At 44.9% G+C, this 19,879-nt stretch overlaps 1 protein-coding gene across 4 annotated transcripts in view; it reads right to left on the bottom strand.

The window, feature by feature from the left end:
• Positions 1-10,063: 10,063 nt before the first annotated feature.
• MAP3K8 (mitogen-activated protein kinase kinase kinase 8) overlaps positions 10,064-19,879 on the bottom strand; it is a 28,635-nt gene continuing 18,819 nt past the window's right edge. For all 4 annotated transcript variants that reach the window (XM_060163400.1, XM_060163407.1, XM_060163424.1 and 1 more), the window contains 5 exons: positions 19,245-19,506; positions 17,641-17,747; positions 13,259-13,411; positions 12,370-12,616; positions 10,064-11,078 (listed from right to left, as the gene is read on the bottom strand). In XM_060163400.1, the coding sequence (XP_060019383.1) occupies positions 10,948-11,078; positions 12,370-12,616; positions 13,259-13,411; positions 17,641-17,747; positions 19,245-19,506 (900 nt within the window). In that variant the 3' untranslated portion in view covers positions 10,064-10,947. The remainder of the gene's footprint in view (positions 11,079-12,369; positions 12,617-13,258; positions 13,412-17,640; positions 17,748-19,244; positions 19,507-19,879) is intronic.

Below are 19,879 nucleotides of genomic sequence, written 5' to 3'. Positions count from 1 at the left end.
GTAATCATATCACATATGCAGTTGTAGACCCTCCCATTTTCACTTAATATTAAGACTCGTTCCTCAGATATTCATCGTGTGCATCTGTGTGTGAAGGAGTGTTTCAGGTCCTGGAGATAGAATGCTTTCCACCCTCCTTGAGTTTATGGTCTAATGTCGGAAGTCACAGGGCACTCGTGATACTGTGTGGAAAACATAAAGTCCAGTCTTGGAGGGGGTGATCAGGAAGGCTCCCTGCAGTGAAGCGAGGTCCCACCTAAGATCTAAAGAATTATCAGGGGTTACCTGGCAATAGGGAAAGACTGTTCTAGGCACAGGAAACAGCATGTGTGCAGCATAGAGGGGAAAGGGCAAGAGAAGTTTAAAGGCTGATTCTAGAGAGGCGGTAATGGACGGTGTGAGCCAGGTTATTGAGTGTGTATTTTATCTTAAGAGCACCAGACACTTCCTTTTGAGCATGATTAGATTTTCCTGTAAGACAACTGTAGCTACAGTCATGAAGCAGGGATCAACTCCTTTGTCTAATTATTAACTCTCCCTAATATACTTTTTACTGATAACATGAGATTCATAAGTGGAGGTACCATCACTTACTTAATCCTCTCCCTGCTGTTCCTGATATCTCACAGCTATAAATAACGTCGCAGTAAACATATTTCTCCTGGGTTCTCCTCTGCACAAACTGAAACCCTTTGGGACGCTAACTGAACAGCCTCTTCTACGTACTTAACCCTATGTTTTCTTTGTTCCGACTCTAGTTCATATTTCATGCCTCCAATCCAAGCACTTAACCAGCCTACAGATTTAGCAGGGCCTATTAGGACCAGCAGCTGGATAGGAGGTCCCACCCGGGCTTGACTGTCCGAGTTTACCCACCTCTCCATCCACTACCAAAGTTCCACGGGAGCTCTCAGCATTGCAGCAGAGACTCTCGCACATTTCACATCATAAAGAAAGCCCCGTGGAATGGACAGGTTCACGTGTGTTTCCAAAAGGAGCCGGGAGTCCCAGTGGGTAGAGAGCATGGTGGTGCATTGACACCATACACACTAACTGAAAATGGACTGAAAACTCACATCAACCCTTTTCACACACTTCTTTTTCTTCGGACCTTTTTTTAGTTTCCCCAGCTTACCTCTTAATTACCATCAGTGAGTGCAGGAGAGGAGGGAAGCATATGCCACCCTTCTTGAGTTGTTGGGCTATCTTAGGTCAGATGTCATGGATCCACAATTGAAGATTTGAACTAAAAGTTCTAGGAAGCTTCTCACCAGTATCATAAATTACTAAACCTCATTTCACCAGCTTGGGTATCAAAAAGCCAAAACAAGTGTTGGTGGTTCTATGACTATTTAGGTAACGTGGCGTTCCTGCTTCTCCATGTTATTTCCTACTCGTTGCAACTCTTCTTGTTATGGTGTCATCTTTCTTGACCACCTAGCTTCCTCTCAAATTAAATTTTATTCATTAAGGAAACACCATTTTCATGGTTCACAATTTCTTGCAAACTATGCTTTGTACGGCCGGGATATTAAAAACCACACCAAAGTTTATAGAACTTCCAGAAACCTTATACTAATAAACTATCCCATCCTTGGTACATTTTTGGGTGTATTTTTAAATCTCTTCTAAGTCTTATTAAAATTCCACATGCTTCTTTGTGCAGAAGCAGATTGCCAGGTAGAAGTCTTTCATTCACTTATTCATTCATTTATTCAAACAATGTTTATTAAAGAACCCACTGTGAGTGAGCTTTGTGATACACACTCTACTATACAAGGATCCGGGTGATGTAAAGTGGGACGCGGCTCCCAGGTCTAATCTCAAATTCTGATCAAGAGTTAAGAAGATATTCAGTGTTCTGAATACCTTAATAAAAAAAGACGTTTTTGTACAACTTGCAAAGATGACTCTATCACAGTGGCACACCTAACATAATGCCCAGAGCATATCATGTTTTAACACTCCCTTCCTCTATATGACAAAACAAGTATGAAATGAAATAAATTATAGTTATGACCATAAAAGAAGCACAATGTTCTTTTACTGAGCTTCAACTATATAATAACCATGCTGGTAAAAATATTAAAAGTGAAATAAATATTACAGTTCAAAAAACATAAATGTCAAATGATTAATATTTTTAATTGCATTCATTTGTTTTTTGACAGAGGTAAAAACTGTACTTTTTTCTGTTGCAGTAGACAATAATAAATTATAGCTTCTGTTTTCCAGCCATAACACCTGCGACTCTGTCAATGACAGCCTGAGGTCTGATTGATCTTCTTTGCATATTCATGTGCAATACACTCTTTATTTGTATGCATTAGGTAAGTTGGTTACATTTTCTGATCTCGGAGTTGTAGCCTTACGTAGGAGACTCCAGTGGGACCCTGCAGCACACTCCTCTCTGGTCACCAGAGCTGCACGCTCTAGGGGTGTCGCTATGTGTTCTGCGGGGGCCCTTCTGTCGTGGTGGGGCTGACTACTGTGGACGTGCTGGTAGGTGGGGCTGACCCCCAGTCCAGTGGGCTGCCCGGCCCTGCCTCATGAGGACGTTGCTGGTCTGTTGCTGGCTGGTGTGGGCCCCGGCATGGTACCTTAAACTTATACAGTGCTGTATATCAATTACGTCTCAATAAAATTGGAAGGAAATAATTTTAATAACCCACCTATGTTCTCTGTAATTTTGGTACTCGGTAGACATTTATGAAACCATGATATTGCCTGTTTTATTCTCTATTTCCTTCCTTTTAAACGGTAGAGTAGGGACCATCATTATTGTGAGAGACTCATTTTCCTTCTTGATGAGCTTACTCTTCAAGTCATATGCACCTGGTATTGGCCACACACAAAAAAGTTTTATTTTCTTGGTCCGTATTTTAGTTTTAAAACAACAATCAGTAATTTAAAAAGAAAAAAGAATTTCAATTTTAAAGATGTTTTTCAAATTTAAAATATTTCACATGTAAACTAAATCTTACACTTACAAAACAAAAATATTGTACCTCATGGTTAGCTCTTTTTTACTATTTCAAATTTTAAACACGAATAGGAACTCCAAGTGGTCACATCGAATGACAGAATTGAAGTGACTCAAATCTGTTTCTTCTTCTCTAAAACCACTGGGCTATCAGTCATTGTTTATTTTGAATCGGTTTAAGCACGGGGATGCGAAAGACCAAGGGGCTGCAGACACCAACCATGACTGAGTGACGGTCCACAGTTATGTCACATTGGAAACTTACTCTTGAAACAAGTATATGGAGCTGAGTTCTCTGTGGGGATAACTTTGTAATTAGCTCCCAAAGTCAGCACCATACGTTTATTAAATAAGTAATGACTCCACTCTTATGAGGTACTTAGAGCAGTCAATTCAGAGACCGAAAGTAGAAGGGTGGTCACCAGGGGCTGAGGGGAGGGGGACAGGAAGTTAGTGTTTAATGGGGACAGAGTTTCAGTTTTGCCAGATGGAAAGGGTTCTGTGGATGGGTGGTGGTGATGGTTGCATAACAACGTGAATGTGCTTAGTGTCACAAAACTGTACACTTCAAAGTGGTGAAAATGGGAAGTTGTATATTTTATGTAGCTTGTTTTACCACAATTTTAAAAATAACTAATTTTTTGAAAAACAAAAAAAGGATAAGTAATTAAAATGTGCTAACTTTTAGCTTACACCTGTATTGAAAAGTCAACAGTCACCACAGCAATTGCTTAGACTTTAGATCAAGAGATCATTTTTCAGGAAGGAGCGTTTTATCACCAGTCAGGGCATAGTAGTGATCAAAAGCACAGCAGCTTGTACTGATTTCATTATAGTTTGTGAGTTCTCTGTAGACAGTGCCCCGCCATCCCCTGAACCCTGGAGGACAGCTCCCAATGCCCCATCTGAAACCGAGTAGGACCCTGTGGGGCTCCTGGGTATAGAAGCCTTTCTGTCCCCCATTACTTCTTTGTAGGGGATAGACTCCAGCCTCCATGACCTTCCCTGAGTTCCGAAGGGCAGATTCAAACAGTTGCTAATCAGGGATGGGTGGGGATGCAGAGACAAGGGAGGAATAGCCAAGAAACAGAATCAACTTTTCTGATTGCCTTATCCCTCAAAAAGGATCCTCTAGAAGGTTCTCTGTCTCTTGAATGTCTGCCTTCTTCCCCTTGGAGCTCTGTATCGAATACCATTCACACGCCTCCCCAGAGCCACGTGACCCCACCAGTCTCCTGTGTCCTTGGTTACTTACTCATGGCTAACCAAGCCCCCTGCCATTGCCACACCTGCCACCACCTTATCGCCAGGTCTCCACTGAGGGAGGCGGCCACGTGCCAACATGGCCTCCATCGCTCACTCGCTGGTGGGAACCACAGCCGCTCTGGCGCCCAGGCCTGACGGGACCCAGGAGGCTCTGGTTCCTCCCTCACGTACGGATTTGAGTGAAGCGCCACACTGGAGCACGTGGAAACTGGTTTCCCAGCAACTGCTCAAAGGTGCCTGGAGACCGAACCCCGTGGCGCAGGGGAGCCAACACTCATGGGCAAACCTAGATCAGTGAGACAGGACACCTGTGCTTTTTCCTGAAGCTGCGGCCAGTTCAGTAATATATTGACTTGCTTCCCATCCTTTTCCGTCTCACTCCCTCTTCTTTCACGCTCACTGCCCTCGGATTGTACCACCCTCCAACCTCCAGGGAGGGAAGAGGGGCTGGAGGTTGAATCAGTCACCAATGGCCAATGATTCAATCAATCGTGTCTGTGTGATGAAGCCTCCATTAAAACCCAAAGGGAGGGCCTCAGAGAGCTTCCAGGTCCCAACCAGACCTTTCCAGTTGCCACCAGGCGAGGTCCCAAACTCCACAAGGACAGAAGTTCCTCTGTTCAGGACCTCGCCCTGTGGATCTCTTCATCTGGCTGTTAATCCCTTTAACATGCCTTGTAATAAGCAGGGGATCTAGTAAGGAAAACGATTCTCTGAGTTCTGTGAGCCACTCTAGCAGATTAATCGAACCCCAGGAGGGTTCAGAAGCCCAGGTGACAACCTGGACTGGCATCTGGAGTGGGGGCTGAGGGCAGTCTTGTAGGACTGAGCCCTTCTCCTTGGGATCTGATACCGGCTCTGGGTAGAATGTGTCAGAATCGTGTTGAATTGTAGGACAGCCAGCTGGTGCCTGAGAATTGCAGGTATGCGGAGAACCACCCCCTGCATCAGAACTGTTGACTAGAAATTGATTCAACATCAAAATTACAACACAATTTGCATGAAAAGGAGTTTGAATGCCATAGAGTTTGTTCACTGGAATAGGACTGTCTCTCCGCACTGCATTCCACAGCTCTGGGGCACAGAGTGGGCACCCAGCAACATATTTTGTCATTGTTAACTTTAATGAGAAGCTCATGACCTTGTTTCTGTATCAAACACCATCAATTCTTCTCCTTTAGTTTCACCTTGACGCTCCTCCGTGTACAGAGTCTCTCCCTCCTGCATCCTTCCTCCCAGAGCCTGTTCTCATAGGTCACATCTCATGACCTCAGCTGGAGACAGGATCCAGCCTCCTGGTACCCACAGAAGGGAAACTTGACGGGTCCAGTTCAGTCCTATCCACTCGGTGCACCCCACAGCTAACAGGAGTGTAAAGTGCTGTCTTGCTTCTGCTCAGGGATTGCCCAGGTCCTCGAGAGCCCCATCGTGGTCTGGGGGCAAGACCCTGATGTTAGAAGTCAGAAGCTTTGGTTCCCATCCCTGTCCTGAGAACAGTTTAATTCGGACCTTCGGTGGCTTGGTAAACTTGGCCTGTCCAACGTACAATGAATCTTAAAGATGCCAATGGCTGGGAGCAAACCGAGAGGCCCTCTGGCCCCAGCCCTCCATTTCGAGAGGAAAGAAAAGCAGGGGCGCCAGACTGGAGCCCCCCGCCTCCTGGCAGAAGCAGCTGGGGAAAGGCTTTGTCTAAGACAAATGCAAGACACATGTTAAATATGATTGCTCTTATTAAAACACTTCCTTCTGTCATCGCTGGGAAATATTCCGTCAAAAGACGAGACGTAAAACTATGTACACGTTATGCTGCCGTGTATGTATTTTGTTGTTATTGTTTTCCAAGGAAGGGCGTTGGATAATCACGTACATGTGCAGAATATCTTTGGGAGCAGCGACTGCTTCTGGACAGTGGGCTGGGGACTGGGTGGGGCTGCAGAGGAGAATGAGGAAGGTATTTACCAAATCTTTCTGTTCATTCTTGCCTGCTGGCCAGGCGACAAAAGGAACTTTGGGTTTCAGTGAGGAAACCTGAAGTAATTACCCTGTTCTCTTTCTCTCTTTCCTCTGTAACTTAATTAAGATAGAAGCTATCGGCACTTTCTTGCTCGCTGGCCCTGGAGAGGACTGACAAATAAATCCACACCCAGAAGTTGTGAGAGCTCCAGGGCGTTTCCTGGACCCCCGAGTCCCCACCCAGCCTTCTCTTCTATTGGGCAGAGCTTTGGCAAGACCTGAATTTCCAAGCAGAAGAAATACCCAGGCAGAGAGCGGGGAGGCTCTGCTGAGCCCCAGAGTTGGCAAAGACCTTGTGGGCACCAACTCTTGTCATCCTGTAACTTCTCCATTGTCCTCACTGCCCGTGGGCTCACGGCCCCTGGAGTCCACACACGTGCTTTGGTGAGAAGCAGTGTTGAACTAGAAATCAGCTCCACCCCTGGCGTGCACTAACTCTCTTGTTCCTGAGAGTTTTCTTCTTCCTTTTCATCCCCCTGATGCCTTGGAAGAATGTTAGTTAGGCTCAGAAGTATCGAGTCTATTGCAGTTTATTGATGGACCACTACAGAGACATGTTCCGATGAAACTCAAGGCAATTCCTGCTCTCTGGAATTCTACATCCACGTGGGAAAGAGAGACCGGAAGTACATGAAGCTTCAAAGAGAGAAAAATTAGCATGAATCTGTTAAAGGAAATAATAAGAGTAGCAAACATTTGTAGAGTGGCTCCCTATCTCTTTTAATCTTTAGTGTCATTCCTAGGATGATAGAATTACCAGGTCAACTCAGGGCACCTCTGCATGGACGGAAGGCTGTAATGAGAGACTATTTTGTTCTCTAGCTGATTCCTCACTGCTTGTATCTCCAGTTCACTTCCCTTGTACGGTCACCAGAATTAACAGGATCTCATGACATCAGCTTTGATGCTCTGGGCACCCAGATAAGCCAGGTTTTATCACTTCTATCTCCATAATTTCGGATGAAACAGATGTCTGAAGGTTAAGTACTCAGAACGTCCCCCAGCACTGATCATAAATGAAGCCCACGCTCTGTCCTCACGTGTGATCGCTTGCAGTGGTCATCTGTCACTTCAATTTCGGAGCGAGACAAAACAGACTTCCCATATCTAGGTGAAATATAGGTAAAATGGGGAGAAATTGTGGTCCTTACCGAGGGAGGAGCCCAGCTCCAGCTGTAGAGGTTGGGGGACAGCTGCTACTCCAGGGCCCGTGATTGCACGATGCCCCCTCCCTCTGACACTGTCACCTGAATGCCTACCCCACAGAGAGCCAAGCAAAAATCCCAGCGAGGATGCATGAGTTTGGGACAAAAGTGCTTTGCACGCAGCTACCTTGCATTTCTCCTCTCTCTGGCTCAGAGTGAAGTTCTGAAACCATGTCACTGCGATTATCATTTTCTTGTGCATTTGAGACTAAATTGACATCTGAAAACCTAGCTCACAGGCAAAAAGGTAAAACTGCAGATAAATGCTTGGCCAAAAAAGTATTTTTGGAAACAGCAAGTAATATATCAAAACAAAGAATTTTCTAACAATTCCAAAATGGGATGTGCTTCATTTCAGCAGGGACTGGATGTGTGAGAGAGCTATGACCCTCCGCTACTTGTGTCCCCTGCAGGGGCCAGCCCAGTTCTTTGCCCAGAGAAGGTCCCCTTAAGGCTTCAACTCAACTGCTCACCCACTGGGCAGCGCATTGCTTCCTGGCTGCCCCCAGGGGTTGGCCAATCTTTACTTCCAATCACATTGCAGACCTACTAAAAACTCCCCAAGGCTGTCTAGAAAACATTGTTTTCTATTGAGTTACACCACAGAAATTTGCTATCAAGGCAAGATCGATTGGCTTTGGTCTTTCAGATAGTGGAGGAACTCAGGGGCTGATAGAAAGCACCCCACTGCTTTCAGGTCCTACGGGGTCGTGACACGGCACACGTCCAGTGGAAACATCCCCAGGAGTGTGGATGCACCAGTTGACCCCCCAGCCGGGAGCCATCTCTCCGAGGCTGTGCAAACCCCCATTCGGTCCAGCTCATTCCGGGTAGGCAGTCTTCGTGATCTGTTTCAGACCTCAAGGCAAACACAAGGGGCATTGTGAGCGTGAGAAGACCCGGCTCCAGCGTTGCCTGTGTGACCCCCAGTGAGCACGTCTACATACAGGCCATCTCAGAGAGGTTTAGACAAGACCATCTCCAAGGCCCACGCTGGAAAGGTCCCATCCATCTTCCATAATGCATTCCGACGCACCTGCACAATCAGAAGCAGGAAGTACCTGGGTGGGCAGATGTTGGTTTCAGGATATGATCATTCTGTCCTCCCTACGTGCGGCCTGACAGCCCCACTGCTCACCTTCTCAGGAGGAGGTGAGCAGTGGATTCCCTCGAACCGTCTCGGGGCCTCCTCGCTTCTCTTAAGCTGATGCTCTGTCTGGTGGCCCATCTCGCTGCACCTGTGGCTTCCCGGGTTGACAGCTCTGCGAGTCCGTGGGGCACAGGTCCCAGCCCTGAACTCCCCTGGCTGTCCTCCTTCCCAGCCGCTCCAGCCCTGATCACCTGTTGGCAAACAAACATCCCCAGATCTTTCCACGAGAGCTCTAGATCTTTCCACGAGAGCTCTAGTGCATTTAAGAGGAATGTTCTTCCCCGAGTGGAATTTAAGTGGAACCCAGATCTTTCCACGAGAGCTCTAGCTCATTTATGAGGAATGTTCTTCCCCGAGTGGAATTTCACTGGAACCCAGATCTTTCCACGAGAGCTCTAGTTCATTTAAGAGGAATGTTCTTCCCCGAGTGGAATTCAACTGGAACCCAAATCACATGGGCTCTTTAGGTTTTTTTTATGAAAAGCACCAAAATTGTGCACCTTGACACTTGTACACTAGTGCAGATCCAGGTTTGTTGGGCCTGGTCTGGGAGAGTACGAAAGCAGACCCAGGGCCACGGAGGGGCCCAAGCGAGGGAGGAGCCCTGAGGCTTCATGGTAATTCCACCTCTGCCCTTATTTGGAGACCTGAATCTCGGGGACACTGTGCTTTCTCTGCCGCGGATGTTCTATCACTTGTGTTGGTCTGTCACCATCATAAGGACAACGTGAGGAAGAGATTAAGCATGCCAGCCAGAGGGGCCTGGGTGCAAACACCAGCTGCCTCTTTCCTTGCTTTGTGATCTCGAGCTAACCTCCCTCTGCTTCAGTTTCTTCCTCTGAAAACAAACAGAGGGAACCATGCCTCTTTCACGGATGTGCTATTGAGAATCACAGGGAGGGCGTGTTTATGTGACACGGAGACGAGTGTTTAATTCTGTTCATTCAGTGAATGATGGACCAAACTCCCATCCAACAGTGTTGATTAGAGTTTGGTAGATGTGGTTGAAATCTACCTTCTACAAAGGCAGGTTGGTTATTCACTTGACAATAATCGGCATGGAGAATGCAAGCAGATATTCAGAGGTAGCATAAATACGTAAAAACAAGATGCAAAACAGAATCACACTTAGCCTGAACAGGCGGCCAAGAATTATTTTCCTACCACAGTGTACCAAAGGGATAAAACACAATCCAGACGATGACAGCAGTGGCTTCCTACGGCAGCAAGAGGAGCACACACACAGTTTTCAAAGCTCTCAGGTATTGTTGCCTCTTCGTGGTACTTGATCTCCTCCGAGTTCCATTCCAGCACCTAAAACCCATTCCCACGCCAGCTGGGAATCACACCCTTTACAAGACTTCAGGCAAAATACTGAATTTATTCACTTGGTTTGACCAGTCACGTTGGATAAAAGTGTCATTTTTATTTGCATGATGTAAAAACATACTTTGAAGTAGGAATACTCACATACTTTACAGTGTTAAATATATATATATAATAAGAAAGATTCATGAAGGCATTTGATATAAAACATACACAGTATGCTATTTTAATATACAAATGCTTTAAAGAAAAGAGAGAAATAAGAGTTATAAAAGTCACATTATTAAGAATTTATAAATGGTTCCATTTTTCTTAAAGGTCACATTCTCATCCTTTGGGATGTACAGACATTATGTGGTTTAACACAGTTTTATCCACATTCAAAACATCACGTTTTAAATGTTTGAAGCATAGCACGTACAGTACAAAATGTTTCCATAGGAACGTAACAGAACCCATCTCTAGTGGCCTGCCGCCAGACGGCTCCTAACTCATCAGCCATTTTTAAGACACTAGTCCAGCTCATTGCTACAATATTTTCATTTATATTGGGGTTTACTGACAAAGACTCAAAGAGTTATCATAGAATACATACTAATATACACCAAACTATTCTGAGTTCAATGAACTTCCCATACTTAAATTAGAACCGAGAATAGTAATTTCAGGCTAATATATTATCCTTGTGATTGGTATTTTTAAAATTTTGAGCAAAGTGCACAGTGAATGGAATCAGCCACTGGAAATGATCCTTCGGTGAACTCTCAGCTTCCTTTGAGTCAGACGTACCACCTGAGAAATGAGAACCTTCCAGCCTGATGGGGCCCCGGGCAGCTTCACAGATCAACACACAGGAGCCACGTGGAGTCACGTCCATGAGTCGTGGGAGCCCAGCCGATAAACGCACAATTCACTTGACAGAGCCCCTGCGCGGAGTCAGCAGAATCAGCTTCCCAGAGACCAGCAAATGCTGAGTCCTAATTTAGGGCAAATGCCGCCATCCATCAGCCGTATTCTAGCGTTGGTGGACCCCGGACAAGGTTGAAATAGCCAGCCAGGGCCCCAAGGTCTATGTAGAGAGAACGCTGTCTCTTCAGCACCTCCGATTCCTCGGTGCTCCCTGTGCATGAAGAATCTGAAAAGGGAAACATCGAAAAAATAAAATAAATGACCAGGGGAATGTTCAATGATAAATGCCTGGTTCTTCAGCAAAAAAACAGAAACAACAGCAAACTGTGGGCCTAATGGGACGGCATTCAAACTCTGGTTTTATTAAGGAGCCACAGAGTTGAACACTATTGGCTAGTTTGTGTGATACGACACAGACAAAAGAACGCAAAAAAGAGTCAACGACCACAAGAAATCAGCTAGAAATCCTGGCCCATCTTCCAACATCCCAGATGATTCTTTTTAAATGCAGAAAAGTCAGACAAGAAGCCGAGAAATGCAAACCAGAGTTCCAGGCTTGACGTCTGGGTTTGGACCCAAACAGATTGAGAATGTCACAGATTTTCATAAGAAAAACGGAAACCCCTCTCTGTGCATATTCAATGCTCCTGGAATGCGTATTGTCTTTCCTAAATGGGAAAGCTTCACAGCTGGCAGAGAGATTTTGAGCAGAGGAAGCAGAAATGCAAGTTGCCTTCAAACTCAATATTTTATCAACACCGTGATGTTTCCAAACAAGCGCTGGTGTGGTTTACCATAATTGCATTAAAAAGAACCCGGCTCTTTGCTAACAGCAAAACTGTCATGCTTGATCTGTTTTTAAAAGCAAATGCTATTCTCTGCTGCAAAAAAGCAAGGCAGAGCAATTCTCAAAGACTGCATTATCTCCATTTGCCTGGAAACCAGTTAGACTTTGCTGATAAAGTAGCCAATTTTTTTCTTAATTGTGATTTTTTTCTTTTTGGCCGTGCCCCGCGACAGGTGATATCTTAGTTCCCTGACCAGGGATAGAACCCGTGCCCCCTGCAATGGAAGCACAGAGTCTTAACCACTGGACCACCAGGGAATTCCCAGCCAATTTTTTTTTTGTGTGTATATGCTTTAGCTAACATTCTTGCTGAAATTTCTCCAACAACTTATGGCATGCAGGAAGTCACTTCAATTTTTTTAAATTTTATTGAAGTCTAGTTGATTGACAATGTTGTGTTCATTTCTGCTGTACAGCAAAGTGACTCGGTTATACACATAGATATTCTTTTTCATATTCTTTGCCATTCTGGTTTTATCACAGGATATTGACTATAGTTCCCTGTGCTCTACAGCAGGACCTTGCTGTTTATCCATCCTATAGATACCAGTTTGCATCTGCTAATTCAATTTTTTCCCCAAGTGCTTTCGTGAGCTCTAATTCTTAGAAGTTGGACAGAGGCAGAAAAAGAAGGGAAGCAAGGGCGCTGCACACTGCAGGGCGTCCATACCGGCGATGTTCTCAGGAAGCTCCAACTCCTTGCGGCTCAGCAGCCGCTTCTGCTCAAAGAGGGCAGAGTCCAGGCTCTGACAGCGGGGCTGATCCTCCCTAGGGGGGTTCAGGGCGTCGTGTTTCAGCAGGTCTGCTGCCCTGGGGCGGTGACTGGGGTTCCTCTCCAGAGCGGCCTCCATCAGCTCTCTCATGCCAGGACTGCAGTCTTCAGCGATATCTTCCAAAGGAGGCGCTTGCTTGTGGATCTATGAACAAACCAGCTCTCTTAGCGTCACTGGTATGAAAATATACCCTCGACAGCACGAGTGGTTTAGTTACAAGACCTGCGCGGTCTTTTGTTTCGAAGCAAATACAGCTCATACCCTTCAGGAACATTTCCTAAGGAAACTGAGTGAAACCCATGTTTTGGTTGAATGCAGTCAAAGATACATGCGAGGTTTGAATAAACAGCTTTCCAGCAGAGCAGTGGCCAAAGGTCCCTGTGCAGTAACGGGGAAGGGTCTACTTCTCAACCTCTCCACTGTCAAAGGGGTCCTGCGTGTTTCACTACGTTCCAGGCTGCCGTGGGGATCTATAATCTAACCTCTTATTTTGGAACGTGTTCAAAGAACACATACGACTTCCTCGGCGCAAGGATTTATGCTACTCTGATGCTCTTCAGTGGCATCTTGTATACCAGCATAGCTATAATTTCTGCTCATGCACATTGGGGTAGGTTCCCACTCAAACAGCGATGCCTTCTTTGCGGGAATGGGTCATCGCTCCACGTGGGAGGAACTTTCAGCATCCCCTCATGGGTCATAGTTCACCATCATCCCATTCAGGTGTGTCACCCGAGAAAGAGCAGCTCTCCTGAGCAGGTGGGGTGCCCCGCTGCCCCTGCTTACTATGTACAGGTAGGAGGGGTAGGCGGAGCGTGGGTAGCGCTTCACCCAGGGCGGGGTGCCCGTCTGCATGTGGATGAGCGTGGCCCCCAGGCTGTAGATGTCTGCTTTGGTCGAATGGCCTCTGCACAGGATCACCTCCGGGCTCATGTAAATCTGAAAGAGAAGCAGGACAGTTCAGTCTGACTCCCCTCACCTGTCTAGGTACCACTTCCCTAATCCAATTCAGGAAGTTTCACCATATTCCCCGCACACTTCATCCCCTCAGAAGGGCCTGGCATTGCTGTGTTCCCTTCAGCGAAGGAGAAGCACAGACCCTCGGGGACCCAGGCAGCCTTGGCCGGGGGGCCCCTGCAGCCTCAGAACACCTCTTCGCACAGACTGAACACAAGGCAGACCAGGCAGCAAAGGACCCGCAGCCGAGAGCCCACCTGGGAGTCCCACCCATCCAAGTTCTGCAAAGCACAGATCGACGCTTCCTGTTTCTATTAAAACATCAATTCCTTTCATATCTAAATGACACTGAAATACATGTCCTCATTTCATGTTTGTCATTAAAATGCCAAACCACTAATTATCTACAGTCATCAAAGGCAGCAGAAGTCTCCATGGTATCAACACCGACTATGCGGAAGAGAAGAATTTAAAGTGTAATGATGGGAAAGTGATCCTAATTGGTCAATTCTATGACCCACTTCTTATTTCTACACACCAGGGAGCCCAGTGACTAAATATTAAAGGCATGCCATGTTCACATTGTGTAAGTTCTGTCTGGTTTTATGAGCCGATGCTGGAAAAGGAGGGCTAGTTTTAGAAATAGTTTCTCTAAGCAGCGTTTGTTTCTAAACGTAAAAAAGAGCAAACCCTGGGGACCCGTGCCTTTACGGCGGGTACAGGCAGAGAGCAGTTACTACCCTCATTGTCAATATTTAGCTCTAAGAAGTTTTGATGCTGCCTGTCATCTGAATATGGAAACGCGGTGAGTGTTCCCAGAATACATTTCAGAGTAAATAAATAAAGAACTGGCTTACAAAACCTGGGGAAATTGCCCAGTTTCCCCCTCCTAACTTGCCTCAAGTACTTGCTACAACACAATTCCAGGCTGGCTGGCTTTGGTTCCCTCGCTGATTCTCTCTCTCTCTCTCTCTCTCTCTCTCTCTCTCTGAAGGGCTTTCTTACCAAATAAAATCACAAGATTTAGCGCCATGCACAGTGGTCAGGACAGCTGCCAACAGCAGTGCCCACCCTGCTCCACCCTTGCCCGCTCCCCTAAGCAAGGATTAGGCAACCGTTACTGCGGGCATCACCACCGACCGCGATGTGCTCAGGGCCCTGGAGGGACTGGGCACATCGGGGGCGGCAGCATCCCACCCACAAGGAGGCCTGGCTGCGGCCCCTCGGGCCGTTCCCCGTCACCCCGCAGAGGCCCACAGCTCACATTCCTGGGTCCTCAAGCCACCAGAGCAGCAGGGTGTGGGGGTCAAGGGCACTTCCTTTCAGGGCTGGCTCTGTGGGGCTTGTGCGCCCGAGGGTGTGGGCACTGGAGCAAAGGAGCCTAGAGGTCAGGGGTCAAGGCCTTCACCTCTGATAACATTTATTACAAAGGGAAAGAGACTGTGTGTGTGTGTGTGTGTGTGTGTGTGTCCGGGCACGAGAGGATGACGAGTGACCTTACATAAGAACTTTACAAAAGGAAGCATGCAATCAAAGGAATTCTAATTAGCTATTCACGTTGATTTTTCCTTCCTTCTCTGTAGCAGGGAATTCAAAAACAATAGCTTAAAGATAGGACAGATGAACCCTGTCATTGTATTAACAATACATGGTTATAAGATCATGTCCCGAATTTGAAGGAGCTCTGCTGGGGGGATCAGAAATCATCTGCAGCTAAGTGATCAAGTTCTAATGGGAAGCGAATCTGCACGGGCGACCTTGACTAATTATACCTTCTTGCTCTCTAAGGATGAGGAGTCATAACAAGGTTGCCGAGAGCTTTCCTTCCCAATTCATCACGCTCGCCGTCACACTCACCGTCACTCACCGTCACACTCACCGTCACTCTCACTGTCACTCTCACCGTCACAATCACCGTCACACTCACCATCACCGTCACACTCACCGTCTCACCATCACACGCACCGTCACTCTCACCATCACACTCACTGTCACACTCACCGTCACTCTCACCGTCACACTCACCGTCACATTCACCATCGCTCCCACCATCGCTCTCACCATCGCTCTCACCATCACTCTCACCATCACATTCACCATCGCTCTCACCGTCGCTCTCACTGTCGCACTCACCATCACTCTCACCATCACACTCACCATCGCTCTCACCATCACACTCACCATCGCTCTCACCATCACTCTCACCGTCACTCTCACCGTCACACTCACCATCACACTCACCGTCGCTCTCACTGTCACACTCACCATCACATTCACCATCGCTCTCACCGTCGCTCTCACCATCACACTCACCATCGCTCTCACCATCACTCTCACCGTCACTCTCACCGTCACACTCACCATCGCTCTCACCGTCACACTCACCATCACTCTCACCGTCACTCTTCGATCGTGAGTGCCATACAGAGGGTGAACAAACACGAGTTATCAGAATAGTTTATAACTAGGAACACCAAGGCCAGTTTATCCCGTCATGGAAAGCAATTTACATTTGGTGAAAATACCTCAATCCAAATACTATCCAGGAACAGACACTGTGCTCCTATCTCATACCCGAGCACACACTCTGTTTCTGCTAGAAAATCCCAGAAAGAAGATGTCTTTCCCTGGCTATTGCAAAATGTTCAATTTGATCACCCTGCCGGGAAGAGAAAGGTATTTTCCATAAACAGCTTGTTTCTCAAACGGCTCCAGGAAAAAGGGTAGAGTGTCACATATCTGAATGTCTGATGACTGCCAAACATGCTGAAGTATTTTCCGAAAAAAACATGTCATAAGTGTTGTCTTATTAGATTTTGTGCTTTGGGAAAGTTTTCCTAAGATCTGGTGATTAAAACATTCTTTAAAAAAATAATAAATAAATAATGTTTTCTTCTGAACATTATTCTGCTTGAAGACAACTCTCTAGAATCCTCTCCCAAGTATTTTCCAGAATAAGTTCAGTGATAACAGCAAAATCAAAGATCTTTTCTGCTGCCCGGGGGGAGTCTTTGCTTTCAGAGAGTTAAGAAAAGGCTTACAGAATCTTGGTTTGAAAGGCAGACAATTTTTTTTAGCACTGCAATGAGTTCAGTGCAATACATTCACTAGCTAAACTAGAGGTTATCGTCTGATTAACACCAGGACTGACCTGATAATCTTGGGGCAAACGTCCAGGCAACTGCCCCCTCTCCATTTCCTGAGGGTACTTTCTATAGCTACAAGGGCATGGGGCTGGGAGGCTCTGAGGTTCACTCTCTGATAGTTTATCATCTCACAGTCATGGAGATGGGTCAGGAAGGCAGATTCTACACCCACGTACCTTCCCAGATGCATCCAACCCCATACCCATCATAACCAACTGTGAACTAAACGGTTAAACGTTAATAATTCAGGTAAATTTAAAATGGGTCCTCCCTCCTTCCTTATTGGCTTTGCCCTGTGCTCCATCCCTGGCACCTACAGCAGTCTTCACACAGCAGGTGCCGGATAGACACTCCCTACACAGGTCAACTGCTCAGCCTAATAAGGTGAGCGCTAAATATATTATTTGACAGCCCGGGAACGCATTTCTCTGAACCCCATTTACATTCAGGAAAGTTTTGTTTTTGTTGTTCCCGCTTCACAAATGAGTTAAATAGTATAGCAAGTTTATATCTTCAAATAAGATTCATTTGTACTCCAGTAAATGAGACTTCTTTTAAGATTTCCAGGATTCAAGAGAGGCCTGAAATGCCATCAGTTCTCAGTAAATGTTCTTAAGGACCATGACAATTATGGCTGTAACTGAACCAAAACAGTAATATTAGTTATGCTAAAACCACATATATTAGTTATATCAAAAAGTTACAGAGCCGTTACACCTTAGACTTTAGACTCAGAAAGAACTAGATTTCGAGACCCTGATCTATCAGTAGCTGAGTAACTTGGGGCACTTTATTTTAACCTCTTCAAGCTTATTTTCTTATTTTAAAATGGGAATAATAGTATTTGCCTATAATAATAGTATTGTGAGGATTAAACAATATAATTTATTTCAAGGGCTAAAGAGTATATGGCACAGAGTAAATGCTCATTAAACATGGTCCAATGATAACAACGATTTAATGTAATGGTTTTCTTCCCCTTCTTTGTCCTTTCTGCAGTAATGCTAGCACATCTTATTTTTACTCTTAGTAAGATATTGCCCATTCTGGTGTGAACATAATTACCTCTGTTCCTCGCAGCTCCTTAGGAAAATAGATCTCTTCAGTCATTTGGACACTTAGACCAAAATCCACCAAAACAGCTTTTGTGGACATGAAAACAATGTTGCTAGCTATAAAGAGAGGAAATTTTTCAGTAAAAAAATTGTGTATCTATCCCTAAATAAAATGAAAACATTATTTAAAACAACGAGTTCCATATAAAGATAGATTGAAATGCTTCCCCTACTAAAGTGGGCTTATTACGTTCAAAAGAGAAGGATGAATCTGGGTGAGAGTTTAGGTAAAAATCACTTCAGATTTGTCAAGAATTCAGCCAAGGTGGATATAAATGATTGTAGCCATTAATAATCCTCAAGATACAACAGCCAAGACACGGAAACAACCGAAGTGTCCATTGATGGATGAATGGATGAAGAAGATTTGTATATATATATAAATTTTTGTGATACATAATATATACATATAAATTGTGTGGTATATAGAATGGAATATTATTCAGCCATAAAAAAGAAGGAAACTCTGCTATCTGTGACAATATGGATGAACCTTGACGGCATTATGCAAAATGAAATGAGTCAGACAGGAAAAGACAAATACCGTATGATCTAACATATGTGGAATCTAAAAAAGAAAAAAACAAACAAACATAGAAACAGAGAACAGAGTGGTTGCCTCTGGTTGAGGTGGGGGGACTTCGGGAAGGTGGTCAAAGGTTACAAATAATAAGATGAAAAATAATAATAGATGAATATTATTTCATCTTCCAATAATAAGATGAAAAAGTTTTGGGGCTGTGACGTACAGCATGGTGACTATAGTCCATAATACCGAATGGCGTATTGGAGAGTTGCTAAGAGAATAGATTTTAAAAGTTCCCACCACACAAAAAAATTATAAATACATGAGATGGATGGATGTTAACTAACCCTATTGTGGTGATAAGTTTGCAATATATACATATATCAAATCATTCCCTTGTACACCTTAAACTCACACAATGTTACGTGTCAATTATTTCTCAGTAAAGCTGGAAAAAATATTTCTTACATTTTATATATTGAGTTTCAAATTCTAAGACATAAGCATAGTATTATCAAGCCACTTCCTAAAACAAAAAAGTGAAATACCCAATTTCTGTCAGGACAACTTTTGCCAGTCCAATTTACCCTTAGATATTAGGGGTTCACAGCAGGTCTCTCTTGTGTATTTCCCCACAATCTCTTTATTCCTAGAAAGCAGTCAGTGAAAGCTTCTTTAATGGACTATTGCCAAATTTGTATTCAAAATTAAAAAGCAATTTGTTTTTCAAAAACGTTGACTGTGTTTTTAAGTATGTTACCATTTTTAAAGCCTAGTAACAAGGCAGTCGTTAATGATAGGTGGCTATAATCTCTTCCACAACAACTGGAAAATCATCCTTCCTTATGACTTTGAAAGCTCTCGTGACCCCACTGGACTCTAAAATGTATCTCAGGGACCCAGGGAGAAAGTGGGGGAGGGGTGTCTTCCCTGCCACCGAGGACCTTCAGATTGAAGGAGGAGCCATGTGCCTAAGGTCTATCTAGTCCTTTTTAAGCCAAAAAGGGACACGTCCAAGGAGAACTCACGTTTAATGTCATGGTGAATCACTTTCTTCGAGTGCAGAAAATCAAGTCCCTTGAGAACATGCTTTGTCACCCAAATAATCTCAAATTCTCTCATGGGTCCACAGCTCTCCAGTTTCTCCAGGACAGACCCTCCCTCGCCTGCTTCCATAAAGAGATGGACGGTTTCGCCCCATAGAACCGCGCCGTATAACTCAGCGATGTTCTCGTGCCGGAAGCAAGCCTGGATTTCCACGTCAGATGGCTTAAATTGGTCTACTGGGATCTAGAACACAAAACACAAGGAAGATTCTAAACAACCCCAGGATAAAGAAAAGAATACACAGCACAGGTCAGCTCACAAACCAGAAGGCAAGTAAATGCCCTCAAGGACGTGTGAAATTTACTCCTGAGTTACGATAATGTTTACTTGAGATGTACCTTTACATTCATGTCCGCTTAAGGTAAAAAAAAAAGAAAAAACAAAATAATGAAATACTGCTTTCATTTAGAGTATAGGTACCCAACCGAAGAATTCTTCATGATGATTGAAACAAAGGAGGTAATTTCCCATCTTTTATACATGTAATTTCTATGGCACCTAGATTTTAGGCCATATTTTCAATATTCCTTGTCACGAAATAACATAATGTCTCTGG

Source organism: Lagenorhynchus albirostris, chromosome 1, assembly GCF_949774975.1.
Source record: "Lagenorhynchus albirostris chromosome 1, mLagAlb1.1, whole genome shotgun sequence".
NCBI lineage: Eukaryota > Metazoa > Chordata > Mammalia > Artiodactyla > Delphinidae > Lagenorhynchus > Lagenorhynchus albirostris.
Note: the sequence above shows the minus strand (reverse complement) of the source record. Positions and strands in the feature narration are given on the sequence as shown.